This window comes from Nothobranchius furzeri, chromosome 3, assembly GCF_043380555.1.
Source record: "Nothobranchius furzeri strain GRZ-AD chromosome 3, NfurGRZ-RIMD1, whole genome shotgun sequence".
NCBI lineage: Eukaryota > Metazoa > Chordata > Actinopteri > Cyprinodontiformes > Nothobranchiidae > Nothobranchius > Nothobranchius furzeri.
In genome coordinates this window covers 42,541,811-42,567,938 of record NC_091743.1, presented here as the reverse complement: position 1 = coordinate 42,567,938, position 26,128 = coordinate 42,541,811, and the positions used below count along the sequence as shown (strand labels likewise).

Sequence of the window (26,128 nt, the reverse complement as noted above, 5' to 3'; positions counted from 1 at the left end):
GAATTCGGTACCCATCACTAGTAGCTACAGTCTTTGGCTTGCTTTCGCCTGGTTTCTTTTTGGAAGCCCTGCAATAACGGAGGCATACAAGCCCCCACGAACATCTTAATTGAGGCATACTGCTTCAAAGTTGTAGTGCACAGTGATGCATGGAGTATCTGAAAATAATGGAATAATGCTGGCAACCTTATCTCACTGTATAATAAAAGAAAATTTGAATTTTGTTTTTAATATTTGTGCTACTGTGATAACGTATAATAAAGGAAGCTATATTATGTTTTATTGTGTGTTTCGGTAATACCGTGGATAGCTGCTGCTATAAATTGAGCTCTTTGGAACAAACAGTCTATCTCCGTCGACATGGGCATGCATTTGCTGCATGTGCACCAGTGACTGAGCCCAACTCTCGCATCCTCGTGTCTCTGGTCTTCATTTTCTTCCTCGCTACCCACTTGCTTCTCAGGTTCAAACTGGAAAGGCTGAACCTTAGCCACTTTCGTTGTGCGCTGCACCAGATAAGCGGTGCAACCCTGTAACGTTACTACCCAGAATTACTTATGGCAGCAAAGTATGTGTTTTAGCTCAAACTTGACTTAATAGTCTGTGTTCATTTTTACCATCTTGGCTGTTGTAATATTCTACAAGGATCTTGCATGAAACTGCATGACTTTATGTTTTCTTAGAATAAAGGTCCCCAGCCACCAGCTGCCTAGTGCAAAATAAGTCTCTTATGAAAAAGCACCAACCTCTAAGAATATGCCATAAAGCCTTTGATCCCATTGGATCACAGTGGATGATGGTTGTAAACATGGCTGTATTATTTGCTTATATTGATGGATCAAAGAGCATTAATCAACACAATCAGAGGCACAATCAAACATCCCAAAAATCAAAAGAAACCAAACAAACATAAAGAGGAACCTTGTTCTGAATCAGAAAAACATCCCAGAACTCTGTGCAGCTGGATTCATGTAGGGACTGAAATCCTCATTTTGTCACACTCTGTCCTGTCTCCCCGTTTTGGTTCAGCCTTGTGTCTCGTTAATTGCTCCCACCTGCCTCTCGTTTCCCAATCACCTTAGCTCCCTGCCCTCGTGTATTTAAGCCCCTTCTTTTCTGTGTCTTGTGTCGGTCCATTGTTTCATTGTCCAGCGTGTGTTGAATAAATCAATGTTAGAAGTTCTCACCTGTCTGCCTGTATTTCTCCCGCGTTTGGATCCTTGCCTCACCTCCGCTCACCTCGCCCACACACTGTGACAGAATGGACCGACCCATTAAAGGATCCAGCGGGGAGATTCTTTCATGGGAGTACCTGCTCCGGTGGCTTACCTCGACCCACCAGCCGGCTTCTCCTTTTCCAGCCCCAGCTCTGCCTCGCCGCCGCCTGCGTCCCCGACCGTCAGCCTCGGCAATCCTCGCCGCCCTTCCGGAACCAGACGGAAGTTTGGATCGGGAGATGCTTCTGGATCGCTCCGGCTTTGAGGGCACGAGGCTGGCTGTCTGTTCCCCTGGAGTCGGTCCACGGCATGGGGAAAGACGCCGGAGTCCACCGCGATCCGGTGTCCCGGGACGGAGCTGTGAGTTCACCGCTACCCCTGCCAGGCACAGCAGTTTGGACACACCCCTGGCCAGGCAAGCAGTCCCATCTCCTGCCGAATCAGCTCCTCCGTCATCTACAGGGGGAGGATCGTTGGCCGCAGCCCAGCTGACCGAGCTTGTCAGTCTCCCGGCAGAGCTTGGCCGGTTCCGCCAGCTCATCAACTCCCAGGAATCCCGCCTGGACGCTCTGTCCTCCTCATCACACCCAGCAGAGCTCACCGGTCTCCGGGCTGAGCTGGCCCAGCTCCATCGAGCCCTCAGCCTCCAGGAGCTTCAGCTGGATGGTTTGTCCTCCCTGCTCTCTCCGTTCCCAGCACCTCCGGTTCACACACAGCCTGTCCAGGCAGCCCCTCCGGCAGCTGCTCCGCCTCCACTCCAGACGTCAACGGATCTGGCCTAGAAGCAGACGGGTCGGGCCCAGAAGCAGATTGTTCGGGCCCCCGAAGCAGACGGTTCGTGCCCAGAAGCAGACGGAACCGGCCCAGAAGCAGAAGGGACCGGCCCAGAAGCAGACGGGACCGGTACAGAAGCAGACGGTTCCGGTTCCGGTCCAGAGGCCGGCGGTGCAGAGGTCGACGGTCCAGAAGTCGAAGGACCAGAAGTCGACACCGCCGGACCAGAAGCAGACGGTTCCGGTTGCGGTCCAGAGGCCGGCGGTCCAGAGGTCGACGGTCCAGAAGTCGAAGGACCAGAAGTCGACGCTCCCGGACCAGAAGCCGATGCCCCCGGACCAGAAGTCGATTGTGGTCGACGCCCTGTCCTGTCCTGTGGTCGATGCCTCTTCCAGTTCTGAAGTTGACGCCTCCTCGTGTTCTGAAGTCGACACCCCCTCGTGTTCTGAAGTCAACGCCTCCTCGTGTTCTGAAGTCGATGCCTCCTCGTGTTCTGAAGTCGACACCACCTTGTGTTCTGAAATCGACGCCACCTCACGTTCTGAAGTTGACGCCTTCTCGTGTTCTGAAGTCGACGCCTCTTCTTGTCCAAGGGTCGACGTCTCTTCCTGTCCAAGGGTCAACGCCTCATCTGAAGTCGACGTCTCATCTGATGTCGACGCCTCATCTGATGTCGACGCCTCATCTGAGGTCGACGCCCCATCTGAGGTTGACACCCCATCTGAGGTCGACGCTCTCTCTACTCCAGAGGTCGATGCCTCATCTGAGGTCGGCGCTCTCTCTACTCCAGAGGTCGACGCTCGTTCCACTCCAGAGGTCGACGCTCGTTCCACTCCAAAGGTCGACGCTCGTTCCACTCCAGAGGTCGACGCTCGTTCCAATCCAGAGGTTGACGCTCGTTTCACTCCAGAGGTCGACACTCATTCCACTCCAGAAGTCGACGCTCTCTCCACTCCAGAGGTCGATGCTCGTTCCACTCCAGAGGTCGACACTCTCTCCACTCCAGAGGTCGATGCTCCCTCTGGTCCGAAGTCTCTGCCGTCTACGGTTCCAGTGGTAGTTCTGGAGGTCGCACCGTATCCGGTCCAGCCCTTCCATGAGGCTCCGATCCAGCCCGCAGAGACTTTGTCACTGGCTCAGCCCGCCCAAGGGGCTTTGTCTCCGGTACAGCCCGTTCAAGGGGCTTTGTCTCCGGTCCAGCCCGTCCAAGGGGCTTTGTCTCCGGCCCAGCCCGCCCAAGGGGCTTTGTCTCCGGTCCAGCCCGTCCAAGGGGCGTTGTCTCCGGCCAAGCCTACAGAGACTATGTCCCCAGCCCAGCCTGCAGAACTCCTCTGTCGCAGACGCAGGCCCCCAAGAGCCCGTCGTCGCCTCCTCCTCTGCTACAGGTGCAGGCCCCCGAGAGCCCGTCGTTGCCTCCTCCTCTGCCGCAGGCGCAGGCCCCCAAGAGCCCGTCGTCGCCTCCTCCTCTGCTACAGGTGCAGGCCCCCGAGAGCCCGTCGTTGCCTCCTCCTCTGCCGCAGGCGCAGGCCCCCAAGAGCCCGTCGTTGCCTCCTCCTCTGCCGCAGGCGCAGGCCCGCAAGAGCCTGTCGTCGCCTCCTCCTCTGCCGCAGGCCCCCAAGAGCCCGTCGTCGCCTCCTCCTCTGCCGCAGGCGCAGGCCTCCAAGAGCCCATTGTCTCCTCCTCCTCTGCCCCAGGCACAGGCCCCCAGACTCTGCTGGTCCCTTGGTTCCACTTGGCCCTGCCTCCGGGTCCCCCTCCTCCCGCCCTGCTTCTTGTTCCTATGGGCGTCTGGGATCCGCCCTTTGGGGGCGGGGGGGGGGGGGGGGGAATACTGTCACACCCTGTCCTGTCTCCCCGTTTTGGTTCAGCCTTGTGTCTCGTTAATTGCTCCCACGTGCCTCTCATTTCCCAATCACCTTAGCTCCCTGCCCTCGTGTATTTAAGCCCCTTCTGTTCTGTGTCTTGTGTCGGTCCATTGTTTCATTGTCCAGCGTGTGTTGAATAAATTAATGTTAGAAGTTCTCACCTGTCTGCGTGTATTTCTCCCGCATTTGGATCCTTGCCTCACCTCCGCTCACCTCGCCCACATGCCGTGACACATTTATTTTTACAGGCATTATTTAGAATGTTAGTCTGGTATGTTTGGAAGCAGGTATTTCCAATGGAGAACTTATGTTTAAAAAGTAAAATGTAATTGTACATGTTGGTGCACACTGGTGTATTCAGTGTAAAAAAGTACCCAGTCGTACTTTTAGGTCAAGGGTGTGTGACATTAGAGGACAATGGCCAAACTATTCAACTTTAAAGTCCCTGTGAGCCACAAAAGATTCATTATTTTATATTTAAAAAGGTACAAAATCTGTTATAATGAAATTTTGGGCATTTTAGTAACATTTGATCATAAAAAGAATCAATCTACTTTCACAGCCTGATTCTCTCGAAGTGTTATCAGTGCCCACAAAGAGGTAGATATAGCAGAACTTAGATATAGCAGAACTTATTTGATGCTTTCACACTCTGAAGCCACAAATATTAATGCTTGTTTGGCTGTTATGCCCAGCACGTGAGTGCACAATAGGTTACAGTTTAGCACCTGAGCTGCAGCGCTGCACACACTCCCTAGGGCACTGATGGGATTCAGAAGGGGTTGTAATGACAGATCTAGAGGGGTTGGGGGTTTATTTGTGGATATCTATTGCCTTGCATCTCTCATAAATACTGCAGCAAAGGCTTATTTGATTCTGAGCATTAGCATGAGTAATAATTACCAAAGTGAGAGAGGACACATGTTTTCCAACTCTGAGCTGAGATGAAACCATGTCAGCCTCATGTCTTCATGAGGTTCTGCTCAATATCGCAAGTTTCATTCAAGCCCCCCCCCCCCCCCCCAAAAAAAAAACATGGTGGGGGGAGTCTTAATTAATACTCACAAGGCTGCAGAAGATAATTTATATAGTCACATGTTTAACCAATTACTCAGAGTGTAATGAAGTGGAACATGGCTCACCGAGTTCCCAGGACACCCTACATTCCCTCCTTTTATTTCCATCAGCCTAATTTAGCTGCCCCAGGCTGGCGAGCTAATCTCCTCTAAATGTTGCAGTGGGCAACACTTCAATTTGGGTACTTAAAATTACCAGGGGTCCGTATCCACCCCTCGCTTAAGTTCTCTGCTGTTATCTCAGCATCATGAAAAGGCAGAGAGGACGAGGGACGTCTGATGTCCACACCCTGGTTTAATCCCTGACTGACTGTGTCCTTTTCAGGGACCATTAGCCAAGCCCTCATCCAACTTGATATTTCAAACACCTGCGACCAAGCATCTGCCGAGCATAAGAATTATTAGCGTTGCATCTTTTTGAGGGTATATAAATTGACCATGAAAGTGATCATGAACAGTTATTCAGACTTCTTAAAAGTTCCTTAAAATCTTTTCCAAAGGTTGCAGAGGACCTAAACATCCTTTGAGAGTAGCATGAAGTCTGACAGGTGACCTGAAACTGCTCACGTGGATGTTCACACGTTGCATAAACAGCTGCTGTGTGTGGATAAATGCAATTAGGATCCCCGAGTGTGACTGTGAATGCTAAGCAAACTAGAGCCATGCTTGCGTGGAAGTGGGCAAAATAAAGTTGATCAGCCTGACGGTGAAAGTGGGCAGCTGACTACGGTGAACACAAATGAGCATCGATCACAAAGCAGAGCGGGGCTGCTAATGACCTAAAGCTGCAGGGGCTCGTTACCTCTGCACTGGCCTGAATGGTTCCCACATCCTCACAATCCACTAAATACTAATGATGTTCTCATTCCTAATCCAGCATTCTCATATTGGCATTTAATAAACCTTCAGCTCACATCACTGAATAAAGTAAGGGAGCACCATTTGGACGATGCAGTGCTGCATCAAAGTTATGGGTGAATAAGGCTATTAGAGCCACTGATGGTGCTGTTTAGGGGTCTGGGTTCCTTGTTGATGAGGGGTGGATGAACAAGAGATGGACCAAAGGATCAGGGCTTTGAATAGGGATTTAAATTGCCATAAGCCTTCCTAGTTCAGTCTCAAGAATCAGATCTGAGTCCGGTGAAGAAATGTTGTTTATGGTTTCACAACAACCACACCTACTGCAGCACGTACTCTACACTGGGATGGAGGGAAGTGCTGCTTTAATCCAAGACAACCTCAAAGAAACCAACCACCAATCAAAATGTTGTTAGGACCATGTTTACAATCTCACAGTTAGCTTGTTTTCTGCATAATTTCTAACAAAATGTTCTGCTTAGTCAAAATGACAGAAATACCACAAGCTTATCGTCTCTCGTCTTCCAGCAGACCTGCCTTTACGGTCGCTGTTTTAACTGAATAATCCCAGTGATGTGTGTAAGTAAACACCGGACCCTCCCTAGTTTGAAGTTAGCAACTCTGTGCTGTTAAGGAAGTGCAATTTCAGACTGAGACTCTACTTTCAATTTTTAAATCTTCAGTCACTCCAATCACTGTCAGAGGGAATGTAGTCTTGATCAGGACATGGCTGGTCCTCAGATTAACTGGTCCATCTTCTGATGCTGCTTCTTCTCATCAGAAAGAGTCTGTTAAAGCCTGGATCACACAGCACGGCAGGATAATCATGATGGCTCTAAAATGAATCTTTTCAGATTATCTTACTCTTCGTCTCTTTGTGGTGTGCTAAGAGTGCTCTGGGTTACTTGGAAGGACATCAGGACCACACCGACTATAAACATGTTAGATTATCCTGGTCTGACGTCTGGGGACAAACGAATGTGCTGCCTGCTCAATGTGCCGTGGAGCCAATTAGAAAGAGAGCTGATGGCTGAAGCTCCTCCTCCGCCAAGTTTGTTTACTAAGTCTTAAGTCATATTCTGGGAAGTTTCTCGTCTGAGCTGGGAGTGTATGTGAGTGGAAGTTGTTCACTTGTTGAGTTGCTGCACACCACCCACTGTGAGTGGGTGCATTTCTGTAAGAAAACAAACAAAAAAAAAACAGATCTTACAGGGATTTCATTGGGATTGACTTTTGTTCTCACTTAGATCGTCACGAGTGAGAGAATCCACATCTTACAGCCTACTGATTAAAGTTCAGATGGTGGTCCATAACCTTATTGATTACCAGCTGGTAGTTTGACACGATGTCTGGACAATGTGTGATTTATAATATTGTGTGACCCAGAATCAAAGCCTTTTCACCCTGATGTGATTAAAAATTCAATGTAATCCATTTAGAATGACATCTCCAGGACATTAATCAACATGTAATGACTCTAAGGTGGGCTGAGGCAACAGCTCAGATTCCCAACTAAGTGGAAAGAATAAACCTTCTGTTGTCAGCTGGATGAAGTTTCAGGATAAATAAAATATCTGAACTCAGTTGATCTCATAAGAAAAGGCATCAGCGAAATCAGCCATTATCGACCGGGCGTCCTATGTTTGATTGAGACTCGTGACAAGTTTGTGGGCAGGATGACAAACAAAAAGTCAGAAGGTTAAAAAAGTGGAAACCAAATCAATAATGATGGCTGACAACATGAAGCTTAGATGATCAGTACTGAGCTCTCTTAGAATAAATAATGCAGCGCAGAGGAAATCAACTTCTCTTTGTCTGGAAAATACTTTTGGCTTCTCTTTCCGCCGTGATTGTGGATTCTTTGTTACCTTTTTCCCGTCTGCGTCCATTCATGAAGACTAATAAAGTTCAAAATAACAAACTTGTGCAACAGATGCAAAAATGTAACATCTGCATAAATACCTGCCGTACCAGTTGCTTAATATTCTTATGAAATCGAATTAATTTGATGTAATTATTACCAGATAAATATTTGTGCAGAGTGATCCATATGTCGATTTTCTTTTCCCAGCAAAATGTTTAACGAGGCATTTGTGTGCAAATATGTGCTGTTCAAACAGCAAAGAGCTGAAAGGACAGATGCGTTCCAGCGTTGGATAAACAACTTGTTTGTTCATGTAGTCTGACTGATTTGGCTTCTTTTCAACAGCCAGCAGTCACAGCTGCATCAGCAGCCCTGACAGAAAGCTCACGGCAGCAGAGAAACTGCTGTCAACCCCCAGCAGACTGCTGCGGTATGCATGAATGAGCTCTCTTTATATCAGACATCAACAACTTTCTAATATCAATACAGATTTCACCATTAAGTCATCACAAATTAAAGTTTTAATAGAACCTTTTTTGAGTTTTTCACGCTTTCCTCTTTTTCTCAGTTTATGTTGGTTATTGGGTAAAAAGAGTTTTCTGTAAAATAAAAGATGGAGTTTGGTTATTAGGGCATTTGCTCCGTAAATTTTAGATTTTACTTGAAAATAAATTCTATGTCCACTTTTTATTGATGTAAAAATTCTGCCATGTGAATTCATGGATTTTTTTTTTCACATTCTGTCTCTCTCAGTTGAAGTGTACCTATGTTGTAAATTGCTGACCTCTGTCATCATTTTAAGTGGGAGAACTTGCACAATCGGTGGCTGACTAAATACTTTTTTGCCCCACTGTAAGTAAGTCCAGCCAACAGTTTAAGAGAGATGTTCACCCTGAGGCTGATTGCACCGCTAATCTGTGTCCACCTCTGCTTTTTCCATGACTTGCTTTTTGGAGATGCAACTGCAGTACAAACCCACTAAATATCAGCTCCCCAGTATCAGCTACTCGCTCACCCCCCAGCATGGGATTCAGGCTCTGCTTATTTGGTCGGATGAATTATTAATGAGATTTTTCACCAGCAACATTTTACTCATAGACGTGTGTGTGTGTGTGTGTGTGTGTGTGTGCGTGCGTGCGTGCGTGCGTGCGTGTGTGTGTGTGTGTGTGTGTGTGTGTGTGTGTGTGTGTGTGTGTGTGTGTGTAATACAGACGTGATCTAGACCGTCTCTCGTCGTCTTCACAGAGCTCATGTGCCTTGTCTTTTTTTTTTCCAGAACTGAACAAAGAAGAGTTTTCCTGGGAAGTATTCTCCACACTCTGTAAACTGAATGGGAATACGGGGAATTTATGACCTTGGAAAATGAAGATGTTGTTGCCATGGGAACTGTTAATCCTTCTGTCACTCAAAGAGTGCCTTGCTGGTGAGATGCCAAGACAAGCCTCCTTTCATGACACACCTGAAATGCATACTTCTTTCACAGGGTGGAGTGTGTGTGTGTGTGTGTGTGTGTGTGTGTGTGTGTGTGTGTGTGTGTGTGTGTGTGTGTGTGTGTGTGTGTGTGTGTGTGTGTGTGTGTGTGTGTGTGTGTGTGTGTGTGTGTGTGTGTGTGTGTGTGTGTGTGTGTGTGTGTGTGTGTGTGTGTGTGTTGGGGGTGGTTGCTAAGCTTATAGTTTCATTACAAAGGGACTGGCAGCCTGAAAAGGATCATCATTCTAATAGCTTTGGGATTTCTGCGGGATCTACACACAAGTTTGACTGGAAAACATCCTAAAATCTGATTGGGGTTCAGCTTTAGTTTAATATTAAATGGTAAATGGCCTGTATTTGATACAGTCAGGTCCATAAAAGTTGGGACATCGGCACAATGCTAAAATTTTTGGCTCTATACACCACCACAATGGATATCAAATTAAATGAACAAGATGTGCTTTAACTGCAGACTGCAGACTTTATGCAGGCTGCATAAAAGTAAACGATCAAGGATGAACAAGAGTCTGCTTCTAGACCTGCAGAAAGAGAAAAACAAACAAAAAAATGGGACACACAACAATACAACAAGAGCAAGCTATCACTGCGTTAACCTGATGAGGAAATATAAAATCAACATTGTTTTACTGAACAATCACTCGATAATAAATCACAGTGCATTTAGTGCCAACCACAGCCTTAAGACATGTGTTGAACGTGCCCAAGTCCATACTTATGAGAGCACCATGTGAGCACCTGTGTGTGTACACGTGCTTGTTTATGTAAGGTTTCTCTATAGGAGCATCCAATAGAGAGTGTGAGGGGCCACAGATCTGCCCCCAAATATGTGTAGGAGATGGAGGGAGCTCCAAGTCCCAGAGATCCAGGAGCTGTCCCAGAGTCCAGCGACCCCCAGTGAAACTGTAACCAGAAAAGCCCCAGCCTCCTCTCGAGAGGCGCAGAGGATCGCCCCAGGCAGTCACAACCAGCAGCCGGCAGAGTCCCGGGAGATACCAACGGAAAGCCCACAGGCCCGCCCGCAGCCCTCCAGAGCTCAAACCTGCATTGCCACATAAAGGTGGACCAATATTTCTTACCCAGTAAATGTGGACAACACCCAGACTGACAGATTTGGATGCTACGCCGGTGTAGCCGTTAAAATAACAAAACTACATTCCACTATAATTTATTATGGTGTACTCTTCTACGATGCAGAGTCGTTTATGCCCGCATCTCGATGCATTGATTATTTAATTGTTTTCCTCAGCTCTATCCTACATCTCCCATCAAAGGAGGGGGCTCGCGGGCCCACAGGCCGCCATTGGAGTACCGCTGCTTTAGGCTATAGACAGAGCGTCATTAATAAGAACTTGTTTACTAATCTCTCGCCCTCCCATCACTAAACCTGTAAGTATAACCAGATGTCATAAACCTGGTGTTTCCAAGGATAATGAAATGTAAAGTCGAGATGGAATGGTTTATGTAGCTGTTTCAGCTACACCGGGGCACACACACGCACAAAGCAAAAACGTTTGCTCACACGCTTTGTTAACCCATTCAGGGTACCGGGTTAAGGTACCGTTCCTCAGCAGACTCTGGGCCACACCAGCTCCTCACGTCTGCTCCTTCTCTTCCCCTCCTTCTGTGGCGCCGGTCCTTATAATAATCCTCCAGCTGATTATCAGTTGGCACCTGGTGCACCTCATTGGACAGCCAGCAGCGCCTCCCATCTGGTGCTCTGCTACACTCATCCACCACTTGCTCGAGGCCGGGGACATCCCCAGTCTGGCAGACTCCCCCGGAACCTGTGAAGTATTCACTGCTAACCAGCTGGGCCCGTAGCGCCAGTCGGGTCCAGATCGCCGCTCTCCTGGTTATGCTGCGCTTCTTGCCTTCTAAACCAGTGGTCTGCCAGCCTGAGCTGGTCGGTCCACTCACTCAGGTCCCACAGTATGTCTCCATTACAGGGTAATATTGCCGTCCATGCCCCACCGCACCGCACTTCCAGAATCTGGGGGTTGGAGGTTCCAAGCTAGGAGCCGTCACTCACTGGCTGTCGTCCTGTTGCGCCATCGGCCGTCCAGGCTCCTCTCCAGCGCAGGGAGGTGGAAGGTGTCGTTGTGCTGGGGTCGGTCGTTCTGGCTTTTTTACCCATCCTTGGGCCGCCAGGTGGTCCTCAGCCAGGGTCACAGAGACCTGCAGATCTGTTGGTCGATGACATTGGATTCACTCCCTGGTCCCGCTTGGCATTGCCTCTACAAACTGCTCCAGGACCAGTGTGTCAAGTAGGTCCTGCTCCCCGTCCGACTGCTCGGGGCGGAGCCATCGGCAGGCTGCATCTTGGAGGTGCTGCACAAAGGCGAATGGTCAGTCTCCCATTCCCAGCCTGGCCTCTCTGAATCTGCAGAGGTAATCTTCTGCTGTGCATCCAGTCCGATCCAGTATAGCTCGCTTTATGTCCCTGTAGCCACAGAACGTACTGTAGCAGCCAGGCTTGCCGCCGCAGCCTGCACTTCTCCTATAAGCAGGAGACGTAGGCAAACTCCTCTGCCAGCCACCTGTATGCATCTGCAACAGCCTCAAAGTTCTCCAGAAATGCTTCCGGGTCTTCCTCTGGCATCATTCTGTACTGGATAGCGAGTGGGCCTCCTGCTGAGGCGGTCGCGACGTCTGCACCGATCAGGTCCGTCAACAGCCGCAGGATCGCTGTCTGATGCTCTGCCTGCCGGTGCAGGCCCTCCATCTGTTGGTTACAGCACTCTGCTGACTCCCGGTTGAGACGCGTCACCTCCGCCAACATCTGGCCCAGCACTGCGACCAGCAGGAGTGCCGTGTTAGGTCCCGTCTGCTGCATGGTCAGTTGCCACCGACTACCTTGGTTGTGGGCGTGGCCCCATGTTGGGCAACAAATGTAGCAGTCTCAGCTACACCAGGGCACACACACACACTACACAACAACATTCTGTTTGCTCACACCTTCATTTACCCATTCAGGGTACCAGGTTGTGGTCCCATTCCTCAGTAGACTTTGACCCAAATGGGTTCCTCATGTCTGCTCCTTTTCTGCCCCTCCTTCTGCGGCGCTGGCCCTCTGGCTGATTATCAATCGGCACCTGGTGCGCCTCGTGAGACAGCCAGCAGCACCTCCCATCTGGCACTCTGCCACAGTTTATGATATAGCATTTAACTTTCAGTTGAAATTTTAGCATTTTAACTCATTCACTGCCAGCCATTTCCTGATCGCTAACGGCCTTCGCTGCCAGCGTTTCTCACCGTTTTTACTGTTTTTTTAACGTTGCGCGCTAGCATGATGTTGACGCCAAAAAAACCAAAACAAAGCGGAGATTCACCTCTTACATCAGGAAGAATCCGTGTGTTACGAGCGTTATCCGTTCTTTCATAATCCGTTGTTGAATTGTGATTGGCAGACCCTTTTCCGGTTCGCGCCTCACTTTTTTTACAGGAACGGCCCAAAACGATCTCCTAACACAGACCTGGGCATTTTACGGCCCGCGGGCCACATACGGCCCTTTGGCTGACTTTGACTGGCCTGCGTAATGTTAATTGGAAATTACAAAATAAATGTATTTTCTCATTTTACCTCATGCATGGGCTAACCCCCAAATTCCACTTCCTCCGCTCCGCTCCGACACGAACGCCGGAGCAAAATTGGTCCCGTTGTAGTCAATCAGAGCAATTCCACTACAGCAGCCATGCTCCGGCAGTGTGGCGCCGTGCGCCGCCCTCTGTTCCGGCGTCCGGCAAAAATAGAATCGATCCTATTTTCGCCGGACGCCGGGGCACCTCTGCAGTCAATGGACAGAAATCACAACGGCCCAACAGGAAAAGGAGCAAGCACAATTTCCGTTTATCACAATAAATCGATAAACAAAAGGCGTTTTTTGTTTCATATGCACAGGTTTAACAACTTTTAACAACTATCAGTGGCGGCTGAAGTTTAAATGCACAAAAGTAAGCCATAAATACAGTTTCCACTATCAAAGTAGTCACACTTTGTTGATCCAAACACTGCTGATCTCTCAACACAAATGATGGGCAGATTAAACAGTTCATTTCGATGCTTCTCCCACACAACATGGTGATTGTAGCCCCAGAAATGTCCGCTCATGCAAAAAAAAAAAATAAAAAAAAAAGAAAGATGCCAAATACAGGATTTTCAACAAAAATTGGACTGCTAAGTATTTTTTTTTTTACTGAAGTCGGAGGCAAAGCCGTGTGTTTGGTTTGCGGGGAGGAGATTGCCGTGTTTAAGGACTACAATTTGAGTCGGCATTACGACAAGAAACACTCGGAAAAATACAAGAACTCATCTGATGCTGAGAGGGCACGGACATCCGAAGCTTTGCTAGCAAAGTTGCAAAAGCAGCAAGGCTGTTTTACTAAGCTTCACACATCCAGGGATGCAGCAACCAGGACCAGCTTTGTGATATCCCACAAAATAGCTAAAAACAGCAAGCCGTTTTCGGAGGGAGAGTTTGTCAAAGAGTGCATGGTGGACTCCGCAGCACTAATATGCCCTGAAAAAAAAGGCGCATTTGAGCAAATCCCGCTGTCCAGGTGAACCGTGGGGAACCTGGAGCTTCAGCTGCAACGTGAAGTGGCAAGTTTTGACTTTTTCTCATTGGCCTCAGACGAGAGCCGTGATGTCCGGGGGATAACGGAGCTCACAGAGGAGCTGGCAGCAACGCGGTCGATGAAAGGGACAACGACAGGGAGCGATCTTTTTACAGAGGTAAATGCGTGCACGGACACTCTGGGATTGAAATGGGAGAGACTGTCAGGTGTCACAACAGACGGTTGTTCAAATCTTACAGGGAAAAATGTCGGACTTTTGAAACGCATGCAAGATAAAGTGACAGAAATCGATGCAGATCAAAAATAGGTGTTTTTGCATTGAATTATACACCAGCATGTGTTGTGCAAGTCAGTGCTAAAAATCAACCATGTTACTGAGTTTGTTACTAAAATAATAAACTTCATCAGGGCGTGGGCGATGAATCACAGACAGTTTGTGGCTCTTGTGGAGGACTCCACACAGCTGTCAGATGGCTCAGCCTGGGGAAAGTGCTGAAGAGGGTTTGGGACTTGAAAGCAGAGATTCAGGATCTCTGCTGGATTTCTACTCTTCTCTTAAGGAGGAGAACTTTCCAAACCTGAGGAGACATGCTCAGAAGATGTTGGTTTTCTTCGGCTCTACCTACATTTGTGAACAAACATTTTCAATGATGAAGTTTACAAAATCCAGGTATAGATCCTCTCTCACTGATGATCATTTGTCAGCTGTGCTTCGCATCTCCACCTCAGACATTCAACCTGACTTTGATGCACTCGTTAAAGCCCAGCAGAGAGATTTCTCTCACTGAATAAGAAAAAAATCGCTTGACAACACAAAATAAGGTGTTTGGACCACAAATGTAGGCAACTAGCAGTGAACTGGGACACTTTTTTTTTAAACCTCTTTCTCAAGATCACAGTTCAGTGATTTTATTTTACAGACGATACTGTGTGTCTGTAGAATGCTAAGAACCTCTTTCCAACAATATTTGAAACTCAGAATGTGTTTTGGAGTGAATGTGACTAAAACTGTTAACTAATAGAAGTCACAAATGTTTAACAAAAACCAAATGCACACTTTGTTTACCATTGCCTTGGGAAATTTGAATAAATCACATTTTTGTAAGCCAACCTCACTTTTTCCTTTTTGCTTTTTATAACATATAGTCTACTCTTACCAGCTTGAAAAAACGATGGTATTTACTGCTTTTTATAAAGAAATACCATTAATATTATGCATAACTGACTTCAGCCTTTTGGCCTGGCCCTCCACAATATTTTCTATTTCTCATGTGGCCCCATGGAAAAAATAATTGCCCACCCCTGACCTAACACATGGATGGTCTGCTTCCTGATCATGTGACGTATGCGGATGAAGATCGGCTTCAGGGCTGAGATGTTTGTTCTCTCAGCGCGGGGGCTCGTTCTGATGCCCAAACAGTAAAAAAAATGCAAATGACTAAGTCGTCATTGGCAGTGAACGGTTGGATCTAAAATGACGACTTTAGTCGTCAATGGCAGTGAATGAGTTAAATGCCAACAACACATTTTGGTCTTGGCGGGCCCAGCCTCAGTTCTGTTGGACACAAACTGTGTTTTGTAATTAAAACATGTAATTAAGAACTTTGATTAAAAATGTTTGTTTTTAATTATTTTCAAAAAGACAAAATTTCATTTGGCTTAAACATCCCTGTAAGAGCTGCATGAGTTACAGCTAAGGCGTTAAACCTTCTAAGAGCTGTTGTGGTGAAACTCGTGCAGCACAAAGATTTACTGTCAACAGTCAGATGTGAGGGATATTCTGTATACTCATCCCAAGCCAAGCGTTTCAAAGCCATCCAACAAAAATACACTGAAGTGTATCAGCATATGGAGTCGGGTCTGTTGTATGGTTATTTATGCTTCTGTTTCCATTGATTTAGCATCTCATATGATGTCAGCACTTTCAGCGGCTGCATCATGAAGTCTGCGACTGCAGAGTGCAGAATACAGACTCATGCATTTCACCGTTTGTTACTGTTTGTCTGCTCACATACAGTCCCATGAAACCTAATTAAGTGTAATTGGTATGTGTGAGTGTTTCTCTTCAGCAGTGGTCAGTCCAGTAGGTGTGTTTACAGGGCAGGTCTGTTCTCAGGCACACTGATAAAGCACCCAATCATCTCCCAGGTGAAATAGCCCAGATTTTAAAGATTCATTAATTTGTTTAATTTAAAGGACACCACAACCAGAGTAGAATATGAAGTGCCTCCCCTGGAGAATGGGGAAGACGAGGCCCTTACCTGAGGCAAAGACTCCCACTCTCATTAGGATGATCATGATGATGATGTGGGAGGGAGTTCTCTTTGTCCTAGTCAAGGTTAGAGCTTCGTTTAAAAAAAAACACCTCATCTTTCATCCTCTCAAGTGAACAAAAAAGAAAAATTAACAGTTTTTCTCCAAGGAAGCGGTGGTGTGCAGTTCGGCTCCCGGTGTCAGAGGAAATGAAACGTGTGCACGGGAGCGTGCCCGTGTGTGAGAGCGCATCTGCTAAAAAACTAAATTGTACAATTTCACGGGAGTAATTAGCACACCGCTGGTTAATTACTCTGGTGTATTGATGGTTTGGCTGGAGCGAAGCACAACAATGAGCTTTACAGAGAACACCTCCTGTGCACTGACAGGCAGAGCACAGAGCCATTCTGAATCTTACTGAAGTGGAAATGTAATGATTTACATTGATAAGTTCATCATTTAAAATTGTGTCAACGCTTTAACTCACTGCTCAGAATAATGCAAAAAGTTGGGTTTCAGTGTACGTCTGAGTTGAGCTATTGCAATGTTAGACTCCACTCTGCTATGGTAGGTGGTGGCATGCACCCTTTTGTTTGGGCATCCTTCCAATTAGGTTATAACAATGCAGATAGTAAGCAAACGCTGGCTGGATGAGCTATAATGTAGCCACAGCTGCCCTGGGGTGCATTGGCAGAGGTGAGGCCTGCTGAACACTGGCACCACCGGTCTCTCCGACCACCACCAGCAGGTTAAATGTCTTGCTCAAGGACACAAACAGCATTATCTGGTTGGAGCTGGGATTGAAGCTGCAACCTTCCAATTACTGGACAACCCGCTCTACCTCCTGACCTGCTGCTGCCCCAGCCAAGTACAGTAATGTTTTTATTTTATTCCAGTTCAAATGTGCACACGTGGCCCTGCTTGTTTCCTTAGTTTTAAATCTAAGTGAGCAAAACTTCATTTACAACTCCTCAATGACAAAGTGAAGGTACACTCACCCTCACTGTGTTACTTCTGAGAAACTCCTTTGGCAGCAGTTCCAGTTTTCTTCTTTGATACGTCTCTGAAGGCTTTAGTCACCCAGATTTGGAGTTTATCTCATGCTTCCTTGCAGTTTAAATTCCTGCAACATGCATCTGTGTACTGTCACTCTTAAACCTCCTAACAGATGTTTTCTTGTGTGTGAGACTGGGCCTTAGCGGGGCTGAAGGACAGTGAGAGGAGTCTTCCCTGAAGCGCTTTTAGAGTTCTCATGGCTCTCCGGATCACTGTTTAACCATCAGTCCACTCTCTGGTGGTTTAAATGCTGGGGCAGGTTTGTTCAAGGACCTCGCTGTAGTCATTCCATTTTTTTTTCTTTTTTTTTTTTTTTTTATTATTTTATTAAACAAAAAAAATGATGGATTGCCCAGTCTTGTGAAAAGTTCTGGTGGCTCCACACTGGTGTCATTTTTATGTGTATGAGGTTTCAGGGCACTGTGCTCCTGGGAGCTTCCACAGCAACAGTTTAATTGTGGACATCTAAAAGACTTCATCTGAAGTCCTTGAAGCACCTTTCATGCTCAGCGAACCACAAGTGAATTCTGCCTGAGCTCTGGACACATTTACTTTATTATTAAACTTTCATCTGAATGTTGTTTGAAGTCTAACGTTTTTGTAAATGAATAATGTTAGTGCAATTAAACCGGGCCCACAGCCACTGATGGTTCTTTATTAAATAAAACCAATGAAAATGAACTACGCTTAAGGAACTCTATTTTAATCTCACTGATTCTAAGTGTTCCACTAAGACATTTGTTTTACTCTCACTAGATTACATCACTAGTTTCTATCTCTCTAGAATGTCTGCAGTGTAGATTCTGTCAATGTTAGAGCGGCTGATTTTAAAACTGAAATCCTCCCACACACACAGAGATTTTGATGAGAAAACAAATTTTGTAAAACACTTCACAGTGGAGCCCTTTAGCATCTTCATGTGGATACAAGACTTCAGCCTTTTGTTCACGTGTCCTCTTTTACCCGGTGCATCAGAAACAAAACAACAGGGAAACCAGTTTTCTATTTTTATTATCCTGGTTCCATGCATCAGATTTTGATTCCGTGTGAAATAGAGAATATATTTTTAACCCTCTGGAGGCAGGCGTTGCAGATTTGCAATGTTAAAACCTACCTACCTGGTTACTCCACAAACGTGTTTCATGAGCATTTTTAACTCAGAAGTACCGCTGAAGGACTTAGTTTTTCATCCTTTCATCAAAACTTATTTTGAGCCTGGGAGGGTTAAATGCACGTGGTGTCAGAGATGAATATGAGTCCTCCAGGGATGCAAAAAGTTTTCTTTCATTCTGACATATTAAAAATGGAGATAACTTTATCTACTAGTGGCATGATGGGGCATAACAGTTATGTTGTCTGAATAATGTGGGTGAAGATATTTTTATAAATGGAAAAGAAAAACATGACTTGAATATGTAATTGATATATATTGCTTTCGGTGTGTGGCGCAGGACCATCACTTAAAAATTAAAAACCACAGAAAACTAGTTTACCTTACCATGCTGCTATTTAAATTATCTAACAAAGTTCGATTCAAGTTTATTTACATAGCGCCAAAGAGTCGTCTCAAGGCACTTCACATAATAAACATTCCAATACAGGTCAGTTCATTAAGCCAATTAGTAAAATGTTTCCTATTAAGGAACCCAGCAGGTTGCATCGAGTCACTGACTAGGGTCAGAGTCTTTACAGCAATCCTCATGCTAAGCAAGCATTTAGCGACAGTGGAGAGGAAAACTCCCTTTTAACAAGAAGAAACCTCCAGAGGATCCTGGCTCACTATAAGCAGCCATCCTCCATGACTCACTGGGGATCGAGAAGACAGACCAGACACACACACACACACACACACACACACACACACACACACACACACACACACACTGTCAGAACCCAAGCCCCCAAACCGGCCTCTCCCAGCTAACCGGCCTCCATCTTGGACCACATTTCCCAGCAAGCTCCTCGCGGGAACTCCCGGCATTCTCCCAGTCACACCCAAGCCTATATATGGAAGACGCCGCACCGGCTCTTCACTCAGTCATCGTTTCATTGAAACCCCTGATCAGAGTTCTCTACCGAATAATCCAGACGTCAAACATCCTTACCGAGTTCAACTCCCGTACCCAGTCGACCATCGTGACAGGATGACTGAGACCGTAGATCCAGCGGAGTTCGAGCGCATGAAAAGAAAGACGGAGCAAATGGAAAATGAACTCATTCAGCTCCACGCCCTGATCGATCGGCTCCACACGAAACAAAACTCCCAGACCGATCTCATCCTACAATTATCCACAGCCCTCCATGCTCTCCAGCAGCAAGCCCTCGCTCCACCAACAGAGGGGCTGCACTTTAGTCTGCCAGAGAGGTGGAACGGAGAGACGGGGAGCCCAGACGGTCTACTCGCCACCCTCGACATGCAGTTTGAGTGCCAGCCAGGGCGCTTCCCCACTGCGCGCTCTCGGGTGGCGCATCTCACCTCCCTGCTCTCCGGACGCGCGGCTGAGTGGGCCGCTGCGCTTTATAATTCCAAATCACCGGCTTGCGATAACTATGCTGCTTTTGTGTCCGCCCTCAGAAAGACTTTTGTTCCACCCAGCAGCGAAGTGGGAGCAGAAACACAACTCCTAAAGCTCCGCCAGCGGGAGCGCACGGTGTGCGCTTATGCGTCGGAGTTCCGCACCATCTCCGCCAAGCTGCGGTGGGATGACTCTGCCCTCCGAGCCGTCTTCTTGGAGGGACTGGCGACCTACATCCGTGATGAGATGGCGGGAAAGGAACTGCCCCAGACCCTGGATGAAGTGGTCGATTTGGCGCTGCGCATGGATCAGCGGGTTCTGGTTCGGCCCAAGCCCTTCACTCGCCCATCCAGGGCACCTGGCCCTCTTCCTCGTTCCCCCACGCCTGCTCCCGGACCCGCTTCTACTGATGAGCCCATGCAATCAGGCCACCTTCCTCCAGAGGAGAGACAGTGACGGTGGCGCGAGGGTCTCTGTGCCTATTGTGGCTCCTCCCACCACAGACGCCTGAACTGTCCATTACGTTTGGGAAACGAAGGAACCCACTGAGTATCGGGGTCGCTCAGCCTGGGTCACCTTCAGCCCCCGCCTCTTCAAATCGACTCCTTCTTCATGTTACCCTCCTTCATGGTGAGACCTCACTTCAGATGCACGCGCTGTTGGACTCGGGGGCCGCTGACAATTTTATGGACATGGATCTGGCTAAGCGCCTACGGATCCCCATGACCCCCCTTGGAGAGAGTTGTGCCTGTGACCTCGGTGGACGGTAGGCCCCTACAACCCTATCCGATCCAAAACCGAACCCAGCCACTCCAGATGATTGTCCAAGGCCACCGAGAGACCCTCCAGTTCCTGATCATATGTGCTCCCTCCTCTCCTCTAATCCTGGGATTTCCCTGGCTCCGTCTCCACGACCCCCGGATTTCCTGGTCCCAGGGCCGCATTTTGGAATGGGGGACCCAGTGCCAGGCCCACCTCTCTCCTCCTACATCCATGCCAGACCGCCCGGACGGTGACACTGGCCAAACACCGCCCAATCTGCCACTGCCCTACCGGGACCTGGCTGCGGTGTTCGACAAGCGGCGCGCCACCACACTGCCGCCTCACCGCCCGTACGACATGGAAATCAAGCTGCAACCAGGAACCAGTCCACCCCGGGGGCGCCTTTTTTCTCTCTCTCCCGCCGAGTCCAGAGCCATGGAGGAATATATTGACCAGGCCCTCCAGCAGGGTTTCATTCGACCTTCCTCCTCCCCGGGTGCCGCAGGCTTCTTCTTTGTCAGGAAAAAGGAGGGTGATCTCCGCCCCTGTATCGATTACCGAGGTCTGAACAAAATCACAGTCAAAGACCGTCATCCTCTGCCGCTCCTCACATCTGCCCTGGACGCCATCTCCCAGGCGCGGATCTTCACCAAGCTGGACCTCCGGAGCGCCTACAATCTGGTCCGTATTAAAGCTGGAGATGAGTGGGAGACCGCTTTCATCACACCCACCGGTCACTGGGAGTACCAGGTAATGCCCTTCGGGCTGTGCAATAGCCCCGCCGTTTTTCAACGCCTCATAAACGATGTCCTCCGCGACATGTTGGGACGGTGGGTGTTTGCCTACCTGGATGACATCCTGATCTACTCCAAGTCCGAGGCCGAACACCTCCACCATGTTCGCGCTGTTCTAACCCGGCTCCTGGACAATAACCTGTTCTGTAAGCCCGAGAATTGCTCCTTCCACCAGCGGTCCGTATCATTCCTGGGCTACATGATTTCAGATAAAGGACTAACCATGAACCCTCAGAAAGTCCAGGCGGTGAGAGACTGGCCCCTCCCGACGAGCCTGAAACAACTGCAGAGTTTTCTGGGTTTCTGCAACTTTTACCGCCGTTTTATTAAGGACTTTAGCACCATTGTGGCACCTCTCACTTCTCTCACCCGACCAAGCCCTCCGAGCCAACCGTTCCGGCTGACTCCTGACGCCGTTCGGGCCTTCCAACACCTAGTCGCCCGTTTCACGTCGGCTCCTATCCTCCGCCATCCGGATCATGCAGTCCCCTTTGTGGTCGAGGTCGACGCCTCGGATGTTGGCGCCGGTGCCATCTTGTCCCAAGCCGGGCCCGACGACAGGCTTCATCCCTGCGCCTACTTCCCCAGGAAGTTTTCCACCACCCAGCAGAAGTACGACGTAGGGGATCGCGAGCTGCTGGCCATAAAGTGGGCATTGGAAGAATGGAGGCAGTGGCTACTGGGCACCACTCAGCCGTTCACCATCTGGACGGACCACCAGAACCTGACCCACATCAGATCAGCCAAGCAGCTCAATCCTCGCCAGGCCCGCTGGGCCCTCTTCTTTGAGCCCTATGAATTCCATCTCGCCTACCGCCCAGGGACAAAGAACCAGAAGGTGGACGCCCTTTCCCGCCAGTTCACACATCCAACGCCCACGTCCGAGCCGGCACCTATCCTCCCCGAGCACCGTTTATTGGCCCACCTGAGGTGGCCACTGGAGGAGGCTATCCAAAACGCCCTCCGAGACGATCCAGCACCTCCAGAGACCCCCGCGGGTTGGCTCTACGTCCCCACGGTCTGTCGCAGCGAGGCATTGTCCTGGGCCCACTCATCACGCCTGTCTGGCCACGCGGGCTTCTCACGGACTCTTAGGTTCCTCAAACGAGCTCTCTGGTGGCCACGTATGGAGAGAGATGTAAAGGACTATACGAGTGCCTGTGACGTCTGCGCCCGCTCCAAGACATCCAACCAGGCCTCGGTTGGTACCCTCAGACCTCTTCCGGTACCCAGCCGCCCCTGGTCCCATGTGGGGTTGGACTTCGTCACAGGGCTCCCACCAGTCAACGACCTTAATACCATCATGACGGTCACTGACCGGTTTTCTAAGGCTGTTCACTTCATCGCCCTTCCGGGCCTCCCCTCGGCCCGACGCACAGCTGAGTTGTTCCTGGAGAATGTGGTGCGTCTCCATGGATTTCCTGTCGACGTGGTCTCGGATCGTGGTCCCCAGTTCACGGCCCGGTTCTGGAGGGCTTTTTGTCATCTGTTGGGAGCATCAGTCAGCCTATCTTCGGGCTATCACCCGCAGACCAACGGCCAAACGGAGCGGGCAAACCAACAACTGGGTCGGTACCTCCGCTGCTTTGTCTCGGCCCAACCCTCGCAGTGGCCTAAGTACCTCCTCTGGGCTGAGTTATCCCACAATCTCCACACCTCCTCAGCCACTCTGATGTCCCCGTTCGAAGTCTGCTATGGCTACCAGCCCCCGGTCTTTGCCCACCAGGAACCCGAAGTTGCGGTGCCGGCCGCTCAATCCCTGGTGAGGCGCTGCAGGAACGCCTGGATAAAGGCGCGGGCCTCCATAACCCGAGCTAACGCCCGTTACTCTCACCAACACCTCCGCCGACACCGTTCTGGTCCCTCATATGCTCCAGGGGATAAGGTCTGGGTGTCCACGGCAGACCTCCGTGTCCGTGCCGGGTCTAGGAAGCTCGCTCCCCGGTTCCTTGGGCCTTACCCCGTGCAAAGGGTCATCAACCCGGTCACGTACCGGCTGCGGCTGCCTGCGAGTCTCCGCATCCATCCCACCTTCCATATCTCCCGGCTCAAGCCCTACGTGGAATCCTCCCTCCTTCCGCCTCCGGCTCCGGCGCCTCCACCTGCACGCTTCCTCGACGGTGAGCCCATCTACACCGTCCGGTGCATCCTGGACGCTAGCCGCAGGGGACGGGGCTGGCAGTATCTGGTCGATTGGGCTGACTACGGCCCTGAGGAACGCTCCTGGGAGCCGGCCCGCTCCATCTTGGACCCTGCCCTTGTCTCTGACTTCTGGGACCGCCGAGGTCGCCCTGGGACTTCTGGAGCCGTCCCTGGACCGGGGGGTCCTGTCAGAACCCAAGCCCCCAAACCGGCCTCTCCCAGCTAACCGGCCTCCATCTTGGACCACATTTCCCAGCAAGCTCCTCGCGGGAACTCCCGGCATTCTCCCAGTCACACCCAAGCCTATATATGGAAGACGCCGCACCGGCTCTTCACTCAGTCATCGTTTCATTGAAACCCCTGATCAGAGTTCTCTACCGAATAATCCAGACGTCAAACATCCTTACCGAGTTCAACTCCCGTACCCAGTCGACCATCGTGACACACACACACACACACACACACACACACACACACACACACACACACACACACACACACACACACACACACGCACACACACATCTACACAGCATATATATATAAAGTCATGTTTCTATGGTTATATTGTGATTTCTTAGTAAATATTCTATTTGGTGAGAGATAAACTTTATTGTATTTATCCTAGTGGATCTATAATTAAACGGGTAAACTAGTAGTAGCACATTCAATGTAGAGGAAAGCAAAAAGTTATTATCAGGAGAGGGAGAATGTTTAAGTGGTTAGCAGCAGTGTGCTAGACGATGGCTCCTCCATGAGGCCACCACAGCTCTGCAGAACATCATTGTAGCTTCTTCTGGGGAGAAAAACACTTAGAGAAAAAATAAAGTTAACAGCTGAAATAGCAGGAAATAATACAGTTAAAGAGCAGACTGTAGAAGAAAGCAGTAGAGTGTGGAAAGTGGTCAGTGTATCCTCCAGCAGTCTAAGCCTATAGCAGCATAACTACAGTTATAACTCTGGATAACCTAGCCTTTTAGATGGAGGCATGTTAGAGGCAGGGCAAGGGTGGGTGTTGTGAGGGTGGAGATGGTGGACCAAGTGTGGTGTGGGGTTGAGGAGGCAGAAGAGCAGGCACGGATAAAGTAAAAATGGGTTTAATAACAACGGGAGCGACAGGACAAAACGAGACATGCACATACAATCAACAATGATCCGACACAGGACATACGAGACGGGAGGTATACACTGGGGAAAATCAGGAACACATGGGCATGTTAACAAGGGCAGGTGAAACCAATACACAGCTAATCAGGGCAGGAGAGAGACAGTCAGGAGGGCAGAGGCAGATCGTGACAGCCGTCTTTACCGACTGTACACTCCACCTCCCTGTACTCCCCCACTTGTCCAGATCTGGGCTAACATGAGATTTTAACTATAGGCCCTATCAAATAAACATGTTTTAAGCCTATCCTTAAACGTAGACAAGGTGTCTAAGAACAGCAAAGCTTAGATTGTAACACACTCAAGTGATTGCTATAACTTCATACTACATATAGTTGTTTGCTGCAGAAAGACGGACCTCAAAGCCATTTTCAGAGGAATTTGTTGGTTTCTCTAGTTAGGAAAAACATATCAACATAATTATTTGATGAGCATGAATTTTATTTTTGCATAAATAGGGTGATTCTCAAGAATTTTCCTGTCTCTTCAAGGATACTCAATAGGCAATTAACTGGCTTCAGCAGAACTTGATAAACTGGTGAACAGGTCATTCAACCATTGAATCAGGTGTGTTGGAGCAGAGAAACAACTAATACAGTGCTGCATAGTGGCACTCAAGAGTTAGATAGACCAGAGGTACCTACCTTTGAGCAGTGGGAGAATGGATCTGTGTAGTTTTTGATTTATTCACACCTATGATTAACTTAATCTTGAAATCTAGACAGACCGTAGCAGTAGAAGAAGACTTTTTGGCATATCAGTCTGGCCATGTCCATTATAGCCTCAGCAGTGCTTTGCTTATTGGGAGGGCTAAACACCAGAGCAGCAAAGATGGTGCAAGATCTAAGAATGAGGTAAGAATGGCATCCCGTGGTAAAATTTAGTTACTGCAGCCCATTTTTCTAAACAAAAATATTACTCCCTCACTCCTGTTCCATGAGTTTCATGGCTGGTGCCAGTTACAGATCAGTACCAAAAGAGACAAGCAAAAATGAGTCATACACAATAAGCTGTAGATAAATATATTGTTATATCTGATGTTGGTACTCTTGGGTATTTTGGTAGGGAGCACTGACTCAGAGCTGCCAACTTTTGAACTTTTGGTGATTCACTGTTAGCATTATTAGCTCATTGTTAGCCTCTTGCCTGTTTATTAGAGTAAAACTCAAATTCTATTCAATTCAGTTCACTCAAAGCGCCAAATCAGGCCAAGAGTCGTCTTCGCCAAGTAAACATTCCAATTGACTTCAGTTTATTATGCCAATTAGTCCAAATCTTCCTTCATAAGGAAACCCAGCAGATTGTATCGAGTCACTGACTTGTGTCAGAGAATTTACAGCAAAAAAGATGCTGCAGGTACAACCAATAACCTCGGGGTCGCTCCTGTTTACGGGCTTAAGTTCTTTTAACAACTGTGGAGCTTTTTGCCTGCTAGTGTAGAATGTCGGCACTGCAGCGTTAGCTCAGTGCTAACTAAGCTGCCTCACAGGCTCACAGAGTGTAAACAGTAACCATGTCCTTTTTTTGTTCTTTGAAAGGTGAAAGAATGACAATTCCTCAGCTGGCTAAGAAAGAAATCATGATTGAGACATTGAGCTGTTTTGTAACAATTTCACTGTAGAAAACTTGCATATTGCTCCTTTAAGTCTTTTATAAAAAAAAAATAAATATACATTTGCTTCTTTTGCTTCTTTGACCGTGTAAGGTGGAATCCCCCACTG

At 48.5% G+C, this 26,128-nt stretch overlaps 1 protein-coding gene across 1 annotated transcript in view; it reads left to right on the top strand.

Annotated features, from left to right (window-relative positions):
* The window catches only part of LOC107385826 (contactin-4), a 230,531-nt gene that overhangs the window by 96,481 nt on the left and 107,922 nt on the right, over positions 1-26,128 (top strand). Inside the window, exon 3 of the mRNA XM_015959955.3 lies at positions 8,931-9,077. Coding sequence (XP_015815441.3) covers positions 9,017-9,077 — 61 coding nt within the window. The 5' untranslated portion in view covers positions 8,931-9,016. The remainder of the gene's footprint in view (positions 1-8,930; positions 9,078-26,128) is intronic.